The following is an 18,416-nucleotide window of genomic DNA, read 5'->3' on the forward strand; positions in this document are numbered from 1 at the left end:
AGGAACTACAGATATAATTGAATGAGTGCACTGACCTTAATGGGCGTCCATCGAGGTCAACAGGTCAGCCATTCAAAGTCTATTCAGACTCGGACAGTCCTTGGAGCTATCATCACAGCCAATCAAAGGACTCCTTTTATTTATATACAATAATAATAATAACGCACTTTACATTCGGAGGAATCTCAAAGTGCTACATGGCATCATCAACAAAAGATGGCAAAGAAATACTTTTATTGGATGAAAAGAAAATTGTCCATATGTGGTGATTCACCTAAAGCAGATGGAGTCGGGAACCGTGGTCCTGCGAGAGGATGACTCTCGTAAGACCAGGGTTCGCTACACCTGAGCTAAAATATGTGTATGTGCGTGTTCGTAGTGACTTGGTTTAAGTTCACAAGTTGACCTCATATGATCTTTGTGATAAATATTGTTTCCATAGCAACATGAGGAAGGTCACGATGCTATAAATAAGCTAACACTATCTTGGCATTTTAGCATAAGCAACGGCATGTATGATCATGTGACATTGTTGTTTCATGACTCATGATGAACTGTTTCCATGGCAATATGAAGGACACTTAAGCAACCGCTAAAATCAGCTTAGTGGCATAAGCTATGTTAGCAATAGCAATGATCAAAATGTGATTGGTGTTTCCTTTTGGAAAGTGGTTAGCCAGACTTGATCAGGGCGTCCAAGTGACAACGTTGATTGCGGTCCGAGCAGCACGACGAATGTCGGGATCCTCCTCAGGGAGCTCGCTCCTCCCCACCAGCAGGGGAAGCTGCAGTAGCAGGCGGCGACGCCCCTCTGGAGCCTCAGCCAATGAGGTGAGAGCTCTTAGGGAGTAAAGGACCAGCGCCTTCCTCCTTTGTTCCTCTTCTACGTCCTGTTTGCGCTCTGAGAGAAGTTGCAGCAGGACTGGGAGGACATCTAGTTCCAAACATTGATGCTTACCTACGGGACAAAGCAAGAGGCTGTTGATTGGCTGGAAGGGGGTCACATGGTTGTGCATGACATCACCTGTGGTGATGACCACCGTGTTCATGATGGCACCAGCGGCGTTGGCCTGCACATTCACATCCTGGTCCCGTAGAAGGTCTGCCAGGACGGGAAGAACTGCCGCCTCGCACACCTGACGTTTGCCCTCCACTGGAACACTGCATCAGCGCGCACACATACAGAAACATGGTTCTCACTCCAACTCCCATGAGGCATTTCAAAGAAAGAGATGCAGGGGTCCCAACCTGAGCGCCATCATGGCTGCAGCCGCCTCCCTCCGGATGTTGGAACAGGCATGCGACAGCTTTTTGCCGATGAGCGTGACGCCGCGGTGTGACAGGGCTGGGCCGGCGTCCAGCCGAGAGCAGCAGCTGAGCGTGGACAGCAGCAGGGCTTGCACCTCCTCCTGCTTTTCCTCCTGCTCCTCCTGCAGCTTCAGCATCAACTTGGGAACCAGAGCCTGCAAATCTTTAGCGCCTGCCAAAAAAGCGTCGGCGTCAAATAACGTTGTCTGTGACTCTGTGATGTCATCAAGGTGCCCCTGCCTACCTGCAGGCAGCAGCGCCAGGCTATTTATTACGCGGTGGGCACGTGTCCTGCAGAGTGGGCACGGGTCATCCAGCAGCTGAGACAGACGGGCCAGAAGAGGCGAGGACAGAAGGGCTTGTCTGAGGAGGAACGCATATTAGCTAGCTTATTAGCATGCTAACATTAGCGCTTCTGTCAAGGAAAAAAAAAGCATTGCAATATATAGAAACGTAATAATAGAAATAGTAAAGAAATTATTTTAATTACCAAAGTGAAGCGAGTGGAGGCGCTTCCTTTACACAAAGTCCTGCTTTGCTGCCATCTCGCGGCATCTTTTAGACATTGCTAATTCAGTAAAGGGCTGAATATGCATTGCCGAACTTTAAATTCCTCTCTTTTTTTAACTTGAGCAGCGGGCATATCTAAAACGCATCCTTAACTAAAACTTTTACATCGTCATCTGTTGCCAAGATGTTGAAAATGGATGGAATAAGTCTGTCAATCAGTCAAGCATCGGCATAAGCAATCAAATCTGTCGAACTTGTATTTAACATTCAATCTCTTATGCAAAAACAGATAAATTCCAAATGTTTTTTTCTTTTCAGATATTTAACTTAATGTTTACCTCGCGATGTTGTGGCTGGTGGTAAGATGCAGCAGCTCGCAGGTTCTGGTCCTGACTGCTGGATCTTCGTCCTTCAATAGAACCTCCAACTGATCCAGAAAACCTGTTAGCACAGACAGTAACACTGTTTTAAACAGTATAGCTATTGGTTAGGATATTCTAAGCATATGAGGAATAAAGAATCACCAAATTAAAAGGCGTTTTGTGCCTTTATTATTACCCAAAATATTGGTGTGTGATTCGGCGAATGCCTAAATCCATTGTGGTTAAGTTTACGGGCACATCTTCCACATCCAACCTAGCGGACGCAACCACGCTCGAGATGGCACATTTGATTTACCTTCACTGACCACTTGGTAAAGTCGCTCCGGGTCGTGGGTGAGGTCACAGAGGGACGCGAGGGCCTGCAGCCTCCTGGTGGCGTCGGGCTCCTCCAGCTGGGCGAACAGCTCCGGGATGGCCAACCGCCCAAAGGCGACCGGAGCCCGGCTCGGGTCTATGTGAACACCCGTCATTTGATCCAGAGATGGAATCGTTCAACGGGTTGTTTTGCGCCGGATCGGTGACGTCACTGTTGGCGTTCGAGTGAATTGTTGTCACGGTTGCCCTAGGAACGAGTGTAAACATTCCACAAAGACGTTCTACTTCCGAACCGACACAATCCACGTTCTTAAATGAAATGAAAGCATTTTTACTGTATTGGGGTAGTCGCGTTTTTACGGCCATGTTTCGCGAAATCACTCACATGCACTCATGTTTTTTTTAATTGTAAGGAAATAATCTTCCTTTTTTCACCACCACCTTTTGCGTTAGCCTTCGTGGGACGCTAACTGACGTCATCCCGACGTGCCGCCGTCTAGCGGGCTAACTATGATGACGTCATATGATGGGACTTCGGATGTTGAGTCAAATATTTGATCAAATTTCACATCGTATGTTAAAAAATTCGTATGTTTAAGCAATCGTATGTTGAGGCATGATTCCGAGTTAATTTAATTTTTAGTTGTTTCTCTGACTTCTGGTTTTGAATCTGGGCCTGGTTTAACTCATCTGTTTTAAATGGGGTTCTGGATGAGGGTTTGGATATTCTGGTTTTGAATAGTTTCCATGGTCCAGACAAAATGGTTCCAAAGTGGGAATAGCCCTTAAAGTTGCAATGATTTGTGCAAGTGATGTACACATGTTGCAAGCAATGCATTCAGGCAGTTTGTGAAGACTTTGTAATTTCGTCATTTTAAAACTGAGCCACATAAACATTCATCTTTTCCTCTCATCAAAAATCTGAAGACAGTCTCGCGTCTTCTCTTTTAAACTAAACCAAAGTTCTGAGGCAGGATGGAATGCTTTTGCAGGCCACGCAAAAGTTTCCAAAAAAACAAAAAAATGAGAGCATCATCTGCTTTCGACACTCAAAATAGACCTAAAGAATAAAAAGGTGAAGAGGCTTCACTTCTTCTTCTTCTTGGTCTTTTTCCCACCATCACTCTGCTGTGAGCTGCTCTCGCCTCCGCCGCCCTTCTGCGTGCGACTCTTCAGCTTGGGGATCATCTCGGAGACGTACAACATTACATCCTTGCCTGGAACAACCACAAACATCGAACATGTGTCTTTGTGAGCCGTAATGTCCATGCTAGCTTCAGGATTCTGATTCTAGACCTGATTTTGGTTGCGATTAGTGCCGCTCATATCCATGTTGATACACACTACTCGTATGGCCCACTTACGTGAGGAGAACTTATTCTGACACAAGCTGCCGTCCGCTTGCTTCAGCTGAACTCTGACTCGCCCTTTAAATTGTACGTCGCGGTTCCACTCTCTGGGATGCATTTTGTTCTGGACACCAAACGACAAAAGAATTAACAACCATCACTTCCTGTTCAAAGAACACAAGAAGGAGGTCCAGCCAAGTTATCACCTCGACCAGGACATTCACGCCGGCGGCTGTCAGGACATCACGGATCTCTGCACACGAAGGGTTCTCCACTGCCTGCATGCAAATGTCGATTTTGCTACATACAATGAACTAGGACACTTTTGAGATGTTAGCTCATTTTCATTGTATGAATGGTAAGTCGGTCACCTTCACAGCAGGGATTCGTCGTCCTTCAGCCAGAGTTTTTTTACTATTGATGTAGATGGGATAAACGCAGATGAACCTGGGAAAAATACACAAAATGCATTCCAACCCGTTAAACACTAAATAGAACAAAAATGACACAAGTGTGGAGTAAATATTAGTGGTGGGAAGCCATTTTTGTCAACATCCAAGACATCCAGCACAAATCTCCAGCTAGGTTATTCTATGTAACGGATAACTTTATCACGCTTGCTCGGATAGAATTAATGTAAAACAATTTATAGTTTACTTCACTGCGTTTTCCATGTCGCTTGGATTCGTAGAGTAGCTCATAATAATATTTTTATAGGGGGCTTCTTGACCACGTCATGCTAGACTGTGTACGGGAAATAAGTAGGTACAAATTTCACTGCAACGCTAATTCAATTCGACCTTTACAATCTCGCGTGACAGCTGATTGACTGACTCTATAGGAACGTTAGTGAAATTAATTCAGCGACACGCGTGCAATTTTGATATAATCATTTTAAAGCGTTAAAGTTCTGTCGAGTCTAACACAATTAGCTTTAGCTTCGCTTGCTGAAGCAACAACGCACCGTTCCTTGTCTGCGGGGTTTTCCGTTAAATGTGCCATGTTTGGGAATCGTGTTGCCCCCTTCGCAGTCCTGGATATCTTCTACATGCATAAAGCTTCAATAAAATTTTATGGTTGTCGTGAAAGACACACTGGAAAACGTCTTTCTTTACGCACAGTCTTTTCACCGACTGTAACGAGCGTGTGCTTCGCTTTAAGCACCGCCCATCCAGTTCCGGTGGGAGCAAGTCATTCTTTTTATGCACTTTTTAAAATTTATTTATTTTTAATTTTGCTCCGCAAAATTATGTCTTTGCAGTCGGATGTACATACCCAGTTAAATCAGCTGGTTGATTAATGCTTGTTTGGAGAAATCTTTACCGTAATTTTAATACTAATACTTTAGTTCAATTCATTCAATATGAGCAAATAACTCTAATTAAGGTGACTATAAATTCGACCGAATGCATTTTCTATTAAGATATTTGCACTTTCACTGAAGTATTGCTTTCAATCTTTTTTTTTTGCATCGCTTTCAATCACTCGGACACGTCATAATTGACGTCATAAAAAACTGCAAGGGCCAATCGCAAACCAAAAAAAAGACGCGAGGCCATGCAATTCACCGTCCCTCCACGCGATGTCGCTTGTACGCCTTCAGCGGCTGCTGCTGAAAAGCCCGGATGTTATTGTAGCTAGCCTTTTTAGCACATCGGCTAGCCGCTGTCTTCTGCCGCTTCGGTCTGCCGCAACGGGGACTTTCTGACCTCTTCACTCCCCCCGGCCGATTAAATCCATCTCAGTTCGTCTGTAATTCATCCTCGGTAGTTTATCATGATCAGTTTTGACCGAACGGCTCGTTAGCTGTCGGTGGAATCGTTGAATTTGTGACGGGTTTGGCGGGACTCGGTCAGGTTAACAATACGGTGAGCTAAACGCTAACGCAGCTAGCGTCGAAACAGGCCTCTTTTTTTCAAGGTAGCTAACGCGGCTAGTTTAGCGGAGCTACTGCGGCTGTCATGGAAGACAAATCTTTTACAAAGGAGTTAGACCAATGGATCGAACAGCTAAACGAGTGCAAGCAGCTTTCGGAAAACCAAGTGAGGACACTCTGTGAGAAGGTAAGATTGGCCGGAGCATTCCGTCAGTTTCAGTTTAACATTCCGCCAGCCTCGCGTTTGGCCTACATTGCGGAATTGGCTCTGTCTAATTTCTGGAGTGCCTCGGATACTCGCGGCTAATTTTCGCAGTGCTCCGATCAGTTTTCGACTCCTAATCGTAGTCGAACATGTTCACAGACTTTTGGCTTTAAAAATGAATGTTAACTGTCGGCTCTCTGGTTAATTGTAATCTCGGGACATCAAAGGCTCTCAAATTGGCATCATTTCCCTTCTCCCCACTATGTAGACGGAGCCGGGTTTACTGCTCGTCGCATTACGCTTACAAGTCCTGACAAAGCAAATGTTTTATATGGGTTTTAAATCTGTTGTGTGCGTGTGTGTCTGGTCTAAAATGTAACCATTACAAACACCGTGGGTCTCTGTGAGTACATTTTGGTGCTGCGTACCGCGCCCTGCCTTTATCGATCATCAGTTTTATTGCATGAAGCTGACAAGGCTCATTAAGAAACGTTACTACGGCTTCTATAGATTCACAAAATGAACGTTAAGATGGTACAAACCATCGTCAGACTACATTCGTTTAAATGTGAAGTGTCGTGTATAATGTCAACGGTGCGACAAGTGTTGCTGAATTATTACATCCTCGTTACATTCGTTTATTTTCAGGTGCTCACGTTATTCCTGTGAACCACAGCTACCGTGCCTTATTCTTTATGTGTGTATATATATATATATATATATATATATATATATATATATATATATACACACACACACACACATGCATACATACATGTTTGTGTGTGTGTGTGTGTGTGTGTGTCTACTGTACATTCAGAAGTCTTTCACCCCCCAGGAAAAAAGGCTGTTCTCGACGCAATCGTGGTACTTTTCACAGCAAATAACATTTAACAGATAACAATTTGTGAAATTACAAGAAAGGTCATAGAAAAGTTCCAACAGAACAGTTGCACAGCATTTGTGTGCGGTTTGGAGATCGCATGACCACTCACATGGCGGCCCGTCTATTTATTACTTTACAGCACACACTTCTCTTTTTTTCGTACAACGTGCCTCGTGATTTGACTTTTTTTTTTTTCTTCTTCTTCAGGCCAAGGAGATCTTGACCAAGGAGTCCAACGTCCAGGAGGTGAGACTTCTGGGATGCGTTAGGTTTACCTTTGTAGCCAAGCAGTATACATGCTGGCACGAAATGTGAACTTGACCGGCGTGTGTGCCGCCTTCAGGTGCGATGCCCGGTGACTGTGTGCGGCGACGTGCACGGCCAGTTCCACGACCTGATGGAACTCTTTAAGATCGGCGGCAAGTCCCCTGACACCAACTACCTATTCATGGGCGACTACGTGGACAGAGGCTACTACTCGGTGGAGACGGTCACACTGCTTGTGACGCTAAAGGTCCGTCACCAGACTTTTCCCTCATAGATTGACTTGTACAGAAGCAATTTCAATGATGGGATGTGTGCCGTGTGTCCCATTTAACATGCACCTGAATGTGATTGCGTAACTCTGAGCACACCCACATCCTCTGGAGTGTGTGCGCACACACTTGTGCAAGCATTGATTTCCGCTTCCCTTTAAAGAAAAACAGAGTTGTAAAGGTTATAGGTTACATTGAAGGTGGCAAAATATTTAACATTGTTTAGTTTGGTCTTTGCCTGGTGATTTGTGAAAAGGTTAATACCGCTTGCGTAATTGTGCGCTCGAGTCTAAGTAGGGTGTGTATGTGGTGCGCTCAGGTGCGTTTCCAGGAGCGGATCACCATCCTGCGAGGGAACCACGAGTCCCGGCAGATCACGCAAGTGTACGGCTTCTATGATGAGTGCCTGAGGAAGTACGGCAACGCCAATGTGTGGAAGTACTTCACAGACCTGTTTGACTACCTGCCGCTCACCGCGCTGGTCGACGGACAGGTGGGCGTGGCCATCGGCCTTCCATCTCCTGCATCTCAAGGGACTTCATGGTTGTTCCCCCCCCCTCTAGATCTTCTGTCTCCATGGAGGCTTGTCGCCCTCCATAGACACCCTGGACCACATACGAGCTCTGGACCGCCTGCAGGAGGTTCCTCATGAGGTGGGCTTGCTGTCCAAATCGGTGTGAATGTCAGAAACGAATTGGTGTTTGTAATGGATTCGCCCTCGTTCGCAGGGCCCCATGTGTGACCTGCTGTGGTCGGACCCCGACGACCGCGGCGGCTGGGGCATCTCACCCAGAGGTGCAGGCTACACCTTCGGCCAGGACATCTCGGAAACCTTCAACCACGCTAACGGCCTGACGCTGGTGTCACGCGCCCATCAGCTGGTCATGGAGGTAACCCTCCCACCTCGCATGAAACCTCTATTTTCGTGCCTGCGTGTTCACTTGAAGTGCAGTTTCCATGGCGACGGAGCGCTCAAGTGCCTCTGTTGCTAGACAACCAAGTGTGGCCTATGTTGCGTGCTAAGTTTGTGTTGTGCGTGCAGGGCTACAACTGGGGTCACGACAAGAACGTGGTGACCATCTTCAGCGCGCCAAACTACTGCTACCGCTGCGGGAACCAGGCGGCCATCATGGAACTGGACGACACCCTCAAGTACTCTTTGTAAGTCCGTCACGTGACGCCGCTGGTCTGGCAGTCAATCAACCCTTTTGATCAGTCAGTAACGCATCTTCGTCGCTTCCTTCTCAGCCTTCAGTTTGACCCGGCCCCTCGCCGTGGCGAGCCCCACGTGACCAGACGCACTCCCGACTACTTCCTGTGAATGTTCGGCGCCGTCCCCGTTGGTCGCCCAGTTCCTCTTCACACCCTCATTACTGTACCGAGGAGAAAAAAAGCGATTGGCTGAATCCTGTTCCCGAGTTAAAGTTAGCGCCCCCTCGCCCTGTTCTCAAACCCCCCACCCACTACAAATGTGTTTCCACTCTGCTGTCGTTAACGCTGTGCTACACGTGCAAATAAGATATTACTTCTTTCTTTTCTGTTTCTGAAATGTTTTTAAGACATAATAAAACTTCCAAGGTGGACCAAATGTGCCATATTCTGATCCTTTCCCCTGCAATTTGTTTTAATTTATTTGGTTTTTAAATCCCTGCCCATCTGATCACATCTCATCACATGTTGCCACGTTTGTGCTTTTTTTCTGTTTGGAACAAGAAGAGGATGCCTAAAAGAAAAGTACCATTTGCTTTAAGTAGTCCAGCTGTGAGTTTTAGATACAGCGCTGCTCATCAAGTCAGCAACTATATTACTGTCATTCAAGACCACAAAGCTATCAAATAATAAAATGTCCTGTTGACCTAACCCATCAGTCTCTGCGTCTCTGTTCACCAAATTGACATTTATCTCACTGCTGCAACTCCTAATTTAAATGATCAGCAAGCTTTGTAGAAATCTAAAACGATCCTGATCATATAAATCAGGTGTACGTATTGCAGAATTGCAGACCCTACACCTCCCCAAGCGTGAAGCTGACATTCATTCCAAAATATATTTATTCATTCAACTAAAACTTAAAATGCCAAGGTAACATGAATAACAAGCAATCTTTAAGACTAGAAATATCATTTGATTTGATTGAAGTATCGCGAGAGGATCCGAGATGTTTGCGAGCTAGCAACAGTCAATTTCACGATGGCCGATGTGAACGTATGTATGTACTTGAATTTTAATTGTTTACATTTCTAAATCATTCGGTTAATCCGGTTAAATGTCTGCCCGTATTTAACTGTTAGCTACGGTGGTTAGCTTCTGCCGTTCGCGTACTGAAGCTTGTAAACTTTAATCGGCTACCATCCACAGCTACAATAACTGGGTCTTTTAAATTGAGCTACATAGCCCTATCATCATTGTAAATAAAAATCGAATGTATTTCACTCTTTTTTCTAAGCGGTTCTATACGATATTTGTGATGCATCATTTGTTACATTGTGTACTGACAGTTTCTATAATTGGCACGTTATAATGGTGGTAATAAGTGGTTAATAAACTCCTTACTAAAGTCCCATGTACCAAATGAACGGCCTGTCCCTGCAAGCTTTACATTTAAACATTTTGATGTTTCAGCATGAACGTGATGAAGATGAGGCGAGATGATGCAGGTTGTGATTCTTCACCATCGTCTCAAAGGCTCTGATGGGCTGAGAGATTTAATTGCAACCACAGAAAAGCTCCTGGAACCTTTTCCCTGCCGTCCTCCTTCTGCCTTCACCCCGTGGTTCTTGCACTCGTCAGCACAATGCCCCCTGCCCATCAGACCGGCCAAACGTGCCCCCGTCATCAATGTAAAGTGTCGCCAAGAGGCTTTAAACGAAGGAGTCTGCGGAACCGCAAACTTGCCGTCTGCTGACAAGAGTGTGTCCATCGCTGCAGCGGCAGTCAAACGGTCCTGGAGTGTGTTGGCTTCTAAAGACGTGCATCAGGTGTCGCCTTCGCTCTCGAAGCGCTTCCGATGCACCGTGTCCGTGCATGCGCTCCACCCGCGTCAGAGGTCCAAGTGGGTCATCAGTCGGCACAACTGCGGAGCCACACGAGACATCGAACAGGTACAATCATGGCAGCCAAGTGTGACATCAGCGTGTCAGAGGGATTCTAGAAAAACAAAGTCATACTCCCCCCTCACGAGGGATTATTTTAATTTCAACCGATACCAAACATGTTTTCCATGTATTCACGTGGATTTTTACAAATCTTACGTCTCACTCCCTCCCGCAGGTGTGGCGGGCTCTGAGTAGTGCCGCCCGGCATGCCGGCTTGCCCACGTGCAACGCCAACATCCAGCGTGAGCGGGCTGAGATCTGGGTGTTCTGCGACGTGGCCTACTCGGAACAGGTGGGCCACTTCCTGAAGGAGCATCTGCAGCTGTCGGGCAGCATCAGGCTGTGTGTGCACAAGCTCGGAGAAATCTTTAGCTTGTAGCGAGCCGTTCATCGCCACGGTGGCTCACTCGGACATTTTCAGAAGTATTCACATGAATTCATTTTTTGGTAATATTTTTCACTTGTGTATGTGTAAATAAAGGTTTATTCAAAAGTACATTTTGTTCTAGAAAAGGAGTCTTGCAGCATTGTCTCATGACATGACCACGCGTTCGTTCCTTTGTTGCTACGCAGCCTAAAACTTGACTGGAGAAAACAGGGTTAGCGGAAGTGACGTCGGAGCCCAGCCTCCCACAGCTGGTGTGACGTCACGCAAGGCACATTCGTCGTTAAAAATGGAACGAATACGCAACAAATTGTTGATAAAGAATAGATGTTGGCGTATTTCATAATGGCTGATTTTGAAAATTGCCTGTGTAATATGTTTGTTGAATGCATGTACGCGTATAAAGTTGCGGAACGTTTTCACACATTTCGTTTACGTTAGATCGTAGTTGCATTGTGATAGTCCCAGCCGGATGTGGTTCGTACTTGCTCTTACTTGACTAGTCTACTAGCTGTCTACCAAATTTAGTGGGGACGACCACGAGCGAGCAATTTTTAAGTGCAAATAAACAGAGTTGCTGATTATTTTCCATCGTTTGGATCACTTTCTGATGTGTTCAACGTTCGTCGTCGTGTCATGAAGTCGAATTTGTGTTCTGCTCCTCGTTCGCTGGCGCACTAAAAGGTGAGGAGAACAGTGGTAGTAGCTAACAGGCTAAGCTAACAGAGGCACGCATTGTAGTTTCCTGTTTCCCCATTTAGTGTTCGTTCTCGTCCCTTGTTGCACTTTTGCGTCGTTTTCTTACAAAATCTTAATTGAACTCACACTCGCTGAAGTGCTTGACGTGTAGCAGTCAGAAAAAGTAAATCATTTGTTCGATTAAGTGCACGTCAAAGTAGGTCAGCTGACAAGTGACGTCACACTACGACCAGAATAGCGATAATGATAACAAGTGGCATGATTACAAGTAAATCTGTAGTGAAATCAACATTTTACAGCATTTTAAATGATTTTTGATTCCTTATACGTTCTTTTTCTTGATTGTACATTACACCTTTTTAGCCAAAAATCGAAATCGTCAAATATAGTACAGAGAATCGGAACGGCAAGCATAACAGGTATAAGAAATCAGCAAATTTTATTGGTCCTAAATGTGGTCCTATACAGCCTATTTTAGGTGCATTCCTACTTCAACACACTTGATTCAAATGATCAGTTTGTCAGCCAAGTCAAGTGTGTTGCAGTAGGGAGAGAACTATGCTGAAAATGTCATCTGGTGATTTACAACCCTGTATTCCAAATTAAAATAAATTGTGACATTACATGATGCATTTGTATCTGTTTTGAGGATGCTGCAAACTGAACCGTTATAAATTATGACATTGCGTGTTCGTCTTCCAAAATGCTTTAATACAAGACAATGCAAATTTTAGTTGATCAAATATCGAACATTGGCATCAGCCTATAAACATGGGCCGTGTCCAAGCCCACATTACAGCTCTGCCATTTACTGATTTCCTTTCTTGTCACAGGTGTAGCTGCTGTCGCCCGATGTCTCCTCCACCTCAGTTGAGACTCCTGTTCATGAACGGAGGCATAGCTCGCCATCTGGCTCTTAACGGATGACGCGACACTAGCGGACATGGAGACGGGGGAGACGCCATATTTTCTCCCACGTCGTTCTCCGCGCTAAACTCAGGCAAAAACTATTTTTATATTTGCAGTCAGGGACTACACACCAAATTTTTCTCCATTCGCCAAGCCATAGCCACCCGCTGCCAACATGGCGTCGGAGGGCTTTCAGTACCGTGCACTGTACGACTACAAGAAAGAGCGCGAGGAGGACATTGACCTGCACGTGGGCGACATGCTGCTGGTCAGCAAGGGGGCGCTGTTGGCGCTCGGCTGCGGTGCCGGCGCTGAGGAGCGACCCTCAGAGATCGGATGGCTGCCCGGCTTCAACGAAACCACACAGGTGCGAGCTCACCGGTAGTCCCTTTGGTCTCCTCTTCCCATGAGTTTTTTCCTTTCTCCGTGGAGCTCAGTGCGGTTCGTTGCTACTGCTGTGTTGCTCGCTGATCGAAGGATTGTTGTTTGCTGCTGCTGCTCACTGGACAAGAGGATTGTGCCGTTTGCTGCTTATGAACCCTGGTGTGTGCGTGCTCCCAATCAGGATAAACTGGCTCAGCTGTTGAGGCGCTCTGAGGCGCAGTGACCCCTTGTGGTCACTTGCACCCCCAGACAGGTGCGCGCCTCCCAGGTCGCCGCAACAATGCTGTTGCCGTGGTAACCACAATAACCAGAACATATATGCAGATGACGTATCACCAGGCCCGGTTCGCAAAATTGGCGAAACAGGAACGCCGTCATTTATTCCCCCAATACCCTTTGACGAGACAAAAGAACTATATGCCTATACTTCAAATGTTCCGTTTTAATTCAATTTATCGATATTAATCATTGATTTCGAACGCAGGTAAAGGGTGATTTCCCGGGCACCTACGTGGAATTTGTGGGCAGGAAAAGGATGTCACCCCCCACGCCCAAGCCCCGACCACCCAGGCCACCGTCGGCCGCGTCAATGAGAACAGACTCAGAGTCCGAGGGTGCGTGAGTGAACGAGGGTTGGCGGCGATGCCATCCGTCCGCACTGACTCATGTTTGGGTGTCCGCTCGCAGGCGTCACACTGCCTGATCTTCCAGAACACTTTGGACCGCCCGATACGACCCCGCCCCTCCTCGGCAGACTGATGGAGGCCGTCGAGAGTAAAGGTACGCAAGGAACACTCCATGATGGTGGGAAACATGCGATCGCAATGAATTATTTTGCTATTAAAATAAATTCACACTTGAAACAATAATAGCTACAATTATTATTACATTATTCATAAATAATACGATACAATGAGATTTGAACCGCTTGTAAACTGACCTCATCAAATGTTTTTTAAGTAAACAAGTAAACATAACTGCATTCTACCAAGCATAATCAAACGAATGAAAATTAAGTGGTGAAATGTGAAGTCATTGGACCGGAAGAGAGGAGTGAATGTTAAAACAAACGAGAGTGTGTTCTCGTGTGCAGGCGTGGACAATCCTGGCGTATACCGCGGTGTCAGCGCCGGAAGTTTGGACACGAGGCAATTGGCCGAAGCCGGTGAGAACGTCGTGCGAGCGCCAGTCGGGAGCTTGCACGCCGCCGGGCTTCCCTTTGGTAACCTTGGGGCTTTTTTATTTGTCAGACTTGGAGCAAATGGAGGTGTCATCCCTGTGCGAAGGCGTGGTCCGCTTCCTGCAGGAGCTTCCTGGGCCCGTTGTGCCGTCTTCGCTGCAGGCTGACATGATCCACGCCGTGCAAGGTCTGAACTTTACTTCCTTTTTGACTTTTTCCGTTGCTGAGCTTTATAAGGTGTAGACTTTTTTGTTTTGGTAAATGGTCCTTCACTTGTATAGCTAGTTTGTTTATTTATTTTTGTAACTTTGGGACTTTTAGATTTGGCTTTTTTGATGATGTGGTTCTTGTCATGTGTCAGCCCGTACGCTCACCCTGCTGGTGTTTTCCACCCGCAGAAGTCCGAGACCCCGAGGAGTGCGCCCGGGTGCTGCTGGGCGTGGCCAGTTCTCCCACATGCCCCGCCCAATACGGCCTGACCTTGCTCAGCGTGGTGCGACACCTGGCGAGACTCTGCGTGCACGCTGCCCGCAATCAGCTTAGCGTCCGAGGCCTCGCTGAGATTTTTGGTCCGCTACTTTTCAGACAGACCGCTGCAGGGTTAGTCTACACACACACGCACGCACACACACATGCCAGTTTTGACTTTTGCTCTGAATGAGTTCTGGCTTTCAGTTCATTGTTTGGGGGTTCAAGTGTTTGTGCGTGCGACGTTTAAGATTTTCTAAAATTATTGCATCTAACTATAAATGGTATATTTTTTTCGGCTGGTTTTATTTTGACAAAATAATGACATTTGTCTTTTCTTATTGTCCTATCAGGTGTGAGTCAGGTTCAGACCCTCTGATCCAGGTTCTTGAAGTTCTGATCACCAGCGAGCTCAACGTGAACCAGGCTGCTCCAGGTAACATGCTAACACGCTAACTTGCAAACACTCCAATGTACGTACTTATGAACTTATTTCTCAGCTGAAAGCGTCACTCAGAGCCCTTGGGATCATAGATGCGTTGTCATGTCAGTCATGTGATTGACAGGTGTCAGTCTGGCAGTCTAACAGTCTGATTTCACTTCTCAATCCACCCATCAGTCAGCAGGAAGCTAGAGTGGCGCCGTGTAATGCCAAGCTTATAATTGGCTGCTTCTACAACGGTTACATCATCGCTTCACCGGGAGGCAGCAGCGATGGGAGGTTAGGGAAGGGGGACTGATGTTGCCGTGGCGATATGACCGCTGCCCGGCGATTGGTGGAGCCCGAGCGGTGACGTCACACATCTCCAAGCCTCTCTCCTTTCGGCCGCCTCGGTCGCGCCGACTGGAAGTGGCAGACGGGAACGCGTGACCAAAGCGTGCGGACGGTCGCCGCCAGAAGCGGCACCGACGGCGGTGGCGGTGCAAGTTTGCTGAAGGCGCACACGCATGGAGCACCGGGAGGCTTGCGGGGGGCGGAACTTGATACTATGTTACATCAACATGAACAGTCCAGGTAGGAGGCTACCTGGTCCACCGGGAGCAAAGATCAGAGCAGGATTTTCCCCTTTCTTGGTTTAGAAATTCTTAATATGTGGTTGTTGATATGCAGCGTTCCTCACCTATTGGTGTTTTGTGATCAAGACAAAACGCTGCCTTGGATAAATTGCTTTGGCTCACTGCCACAAAACACCTTGGCCGTCATTTACTCACACCAGTTTGCACGCACAATCTCACCACTTTGTATCTCAACAACGAACTGGAAGTCTAGTGGCGTCTCCTTTCTTTGTTTCAGCTCTACCTCCCAAACCTGCCAAACCCTCCACCCCGGCCTCAGCGTCCGCCACGGCGTGCACCTTCAACAACAGCATGGCGCTACATGATGCCGAGTGGTACTGGGGCGACATATCCAGGTAAGGCATATCCACGCGCACGTACACATGCTCCAAAAAGTCTTGCCGCCATTCCACCGTCATTCCGCCGCCTCCCTTTTCAGGGAGGAAGTGAACGAGAAGCTGCGAGACACAGCCGACGGCACCTTCCTTGTGCGTGACGCCTCCACCAAGATGCACGGAGATTACACGCTCACGCTCAGGTGAGCGACGTCATCACCATTGCCACTGAGGTGATGAGCAGTCGTCTGACTGGAGGCCTGCGTGTGTGTGCGTGCAGGAAGGGAGGCAACAACAAGCTGATCAAGATCTTCCACCGCGAGGGCAAGTACGGCTTCTCGGACCCACTGACGTTCAGCTCGGTGGTGGAGCTCATCAATCACTACCGGCACGAGTCCCTGGCACAATACAACCCCAAGCTGGACGTCAAGTTGCTCTACCCGGTCTCCAAGCACCAGCAGGTACATTTGTCACACGTGCGCAAAGGCACAAGTCGGTCACAAGTCTTGACGTACGCCCTTCTTGTGTCTTCTTTCAGGACCAGGTTGTGAAGGAGGACAGCATTGAGGCGGTGGGCAAAAAGCTCCACGAATACCACCTACAGTACCAGGAGAAGAACCGCGAGTACGACAGACTGTACGAGGAGTACACCAGAACTTCTCAGGTGCTCACAACGCAAACATGTGCGCCAATGGGACTTCCTGTTTGCCGGCGGTCTGGATCGTGACGCTGCCATGCCGTTCGCAGGAGATTCAGATGAAGCGCACCGCCATCGAGGCTTTCAACGAGACCATCAAGATCTTCGAGGAGCAATGTCAGACCCAGGATCGCTTCAGCAAGGAGTACATTGACAAGTTCCGCCGCGAGGGCAACGACAAAGAAATCCAGAGGTAAACTGTTGCCAGGTCAACCCCCACAGCGGAGCTCCTGAGGGATGGTACCCGTTGGAAGAGCGACCCAGATCAAAGCTAGCGGCTGCATGCGTCCGATGCTTTGTGTCCGCTCATTTATTCAAAACGTGCACGTAGGTTTGAAACTGTTCTGTGGTGTCCACCTGCTCTTCACTGTCTCTTGCTGCCGTCCCGTCAGAATCATGGAGAACTACGACAAGTTACGCTCCCGCATCAGTGAGATCGTGGACAGCAAGCGCCACCTGGAGGTGGACCTCAAGAAGCAGGCCGCCGACTACCGCGAGATCGACAAGAAGATGAACAGCATCAAGCCGGACCTCATCCAGCTGCGCAAGACCAGAGACCTGTACCTCATGTAGGCCACCGACACCAAAACCGAGGATGCTGCTGCTATGCTATGCAATGGATGCTCAAGCTAACCCGCATGTGTGTTTTATTATACATGTATGCAGGTGGTTGACACAGAAGGGGGTCCGGCAGAGGAAACTAAACGAGTGGCTGGGACTCAAGAACGAGACCACAGTGGAGTAAGTCTGCGCACGCGCAACATGAAATCACATCAGGAATCCGCACCGCTCCGATTTGAATTGCTCGCTAACCGTCTGCGGTGGTGGTTGGCGGTCCCTAGCGAGTACAGCACGGTGGAGGATGAGGAGGACCTTCCTCACCACGATGAGCGTCTCTGGCGTTTGGGCAACATCAACCGCGGCCAAGCCGAGTCGCTGCTACGGGGCAAGAAGGACGGAACCTTCCTGGTCCGAGACAGCAGCAAGCCAGGATGCTACGCCTGCTCTGTCATGTATGCGTTACAAAATATCGTCTGTGTGTTTATCTATTCTCCTTTATGTGATGAGTGTATGCGGAGGTCTAATTTAACAAGACTGATGTGTGTTTGCATGCTTCCAGGGTGGAGGGTGAAGTGAAGCACTGCGTAATCAACAAGACGAGTACGGGCTTCGGCTTTGCCGAACCGTACAACCTGTACGCGTCTCTGAAGGAGCTGGTGCTGCACTACCAGCACACGTCGCTGGTGCAGCACAACGACTCGCTCAACGTCACGCTCGCATTTCCCGTCTACAGCCAGCAGAGGCGCTGACAAGCCATCTGACTTTGTTCCAGGTTAGCCACCCCCTCTCTCCAAAGTCAAAGCGCAGTGGCAGGGTTCAGTCGCTCGTTCCCTCTAGTTTTTTTATGACCTAAAACTTTCGTTTGAAAGCACTCATTTCCTAATCACCCACCCCCTTTTTCTTTTTTGCATGAGCTTTTTTGGATCTATCTTGGGTCTACTTATCAGAATTCTGATTTGTGATTTTGGGAATGGAGTGAATCATTCCCAACTCTGCTGCCTCCTTGTGGCAGAAGTTGTGAAATCACACCCACGGCCGACTTTCGATATAGAAGGTACTGAAATGGCAAAGCTGCACTGTGACATGTGGACTGTATCATTCCAAAGACTTTTCGCCAGGACTCAGGTGCTTGTGTCGCTTCAGTTTTCCATTCCTACCAGGAAGTGTGAAACATTTCAAGATAACTTCAGTATTTTGCAAAACAAAACACTTCAAAGTGCACAACTTTTTCTGCCCTCGGGATCAATAAAGATCATTTTGTTCTTCACTTTGTCAATGC

General features: G+C 47.5%; 5 protein-coding genes across 8 annotated transcripts; 3 read left to right on the plus strand and 2 right to left on the minus strand.

The window, feature by feature from the left end:
• Positions 1-217: 217 nt before the first annotated feature.
• Positions 218-2,835, minus strand: rsph14 (radial spoke head 14 homolog). 2 transcript variants are annotated; one of them, XM_037259139.1, is made up of 6 exons: positions 2,497-2,835; positions 2,157-2,259; positions 1,553-1,671; positions 1,249-1,480; positions 1,025-1,161; positions 218-901 (listed from the first exon to the last, which is right to left on the minus strand). In XM_037259139.1, exons 1-6 carry the CDS (start codon positions 2,669-2,671, stop codon positions 687-689), a joined length of 981 nt encoding a protein of 326 aa, XP_037115034.1. In that variant the 5' UTR covers positions 2,672-2,835; the 3' UTR covers positions 218-686. The 2 variants fall into 2 exon arrangements, with proteins under 2 accessions (XP_037115034.1, XP_037115032.1); XM_037259137.1 differs by having other exon boundaries at positions 218-958; positions 2,497-2,831.
• Positions 2,836-3,353: 518 nt separating this feature from the next.
• srp19 (signal recognition particle 19) lies at positions 3,354-5,041 on the minus strand. Its single transcript, XM_037259215.1, has 5 exons — positions 4,830-5,041; positions 4,237-4,312; positions 4,072-4,143; positions 3,881-3,989; positions 3,354-3,733 (listed from the first exon to the last, which is right to left on the minus strand). The coding sequence occupies exons 1-5, from the start codon at positions 4,865-4,867 to the stop codon at positions 3,603-3,605; spliced, it is 426 nt and encodes a 141-aa protein (XP_037115110.1). The 5' UTR covers positions 4,868-5,041; the 3' UTR covers positions 3,354-3,602.
• Positions 5,042-5,488: 447 nt separating this feature from the next.
• LOC119127265 (serine/threonine-protein phosphatase 2A catalytic subunit beta isoform) lies at positions 5,489-9,228 on the plus strand. The gene is made up of 8 exons (XM_037259160.1): positions 5,489-5,928; positions 7,040-7,078; positions 7,176-7,346; positions 7,688-7,861; positions 7,932-8,021; positions 8,097-8,258; positions 8,411-8,529; positions 8,617-9,228. Exons 1-8 carry the CDS (start codon positions 5,827-5,829, stop codon positions 8,687-8,689), a joined length of 930 nt encoding a protein of 309 aa, XP_037115055.1. The 5' UTR covers positions 5,489-5,826; the 3' UTR covers positions 8,690-9,228.
• Positions 9,229-9,485: 257 nt separating this feature from the next.
• zgc:101664 (uncharacterized protein LOC450064 homolog) lies at positions 9,486-10,971 on the plus strand. 3 transcript variants are annotated; one of them, XM_037259198.1, is made up of 4 exons: positions 9,486-9,577; positions 9,991-10,208; positions 10,290-10,469; positions 10,639-10,971. In XM_037259198.1, the coding sequence occupies exons 2-4, from the start codon at positions 10,017-10,019 to the stop codon at positions 10,840-10,842; spliced, it is 576 nt and encodes a 191-aa protein (XP_037115093.1). In that variant the 5' UTR covers positions 9,486-9,577; positions 9,991-10,016; the 3' UTR covers positions 10,843-10,971. The 3 variants fall into 3 exon arrangements, with proteins under 3 accessions (XP_037115093.1, XP_037115091.1, XP_037115092.1); XM_037259196.1 differs by having other exon boundaries at positions 9,991-10,469; XM_037259197.1 differs by having other exon boundaries at positions 9,492-9,573; positions 9,991-10,469.
• A 346-nt stretch (positions 10,972-11,317) lies between these two features.
• On the plus strand, positions 11,318-18,413 carry LOC119127179 (phosphatidylinositol 3-kinase regulatory subunit alpha-like). Its single transcript, XM_037258993.1, has 17 exons — positions 11,318-11,532; positions 12,381-12,823; positions 13,325-13,454; positions 13,528-13,620; positions 13,934-14,005; positions 14,091-14,207; positions 14,419-14,620; positions 14,842-14,924; positions 15,783-15,900; positions 15,984-16,082; positions 16,160-16,340; positions 16,418-16,543; positions 16,627-16,769; positions 16,969-17,145; positions 17,243-17,317; positions 17,419-17,589; positions 17,697-18,413. The coding sequence occupies exons 2-17, from the start codon at positions 12,632-12,634 to the stop codon at positions 17,884-17,886; spliced, it is 2,169 nt and encodes a 722-aa protein (XP_037114888.1). The 5' UTR covers positions 11,318-11,532; positions 12,381-12,631; the 3' UTR covers positions 17,887-18,413.
• Positions 18,414-18,416: the final 3 nt, after the last annotated feature.

The sequence above is a fragment of the Syngnathus acus genome, chromosome 9 (genome assembly GCF_901709675.1).
Source record: "Syngnathus acus chromosome 9, fSynAcu1.2, whole genome shotgun sequence".
NCBI lineage: Eukaryota > Metazoa > Chordata > Actinopteri > Syngnathiformes > Syngnathidae > Syngnathus > Syngnathus acus.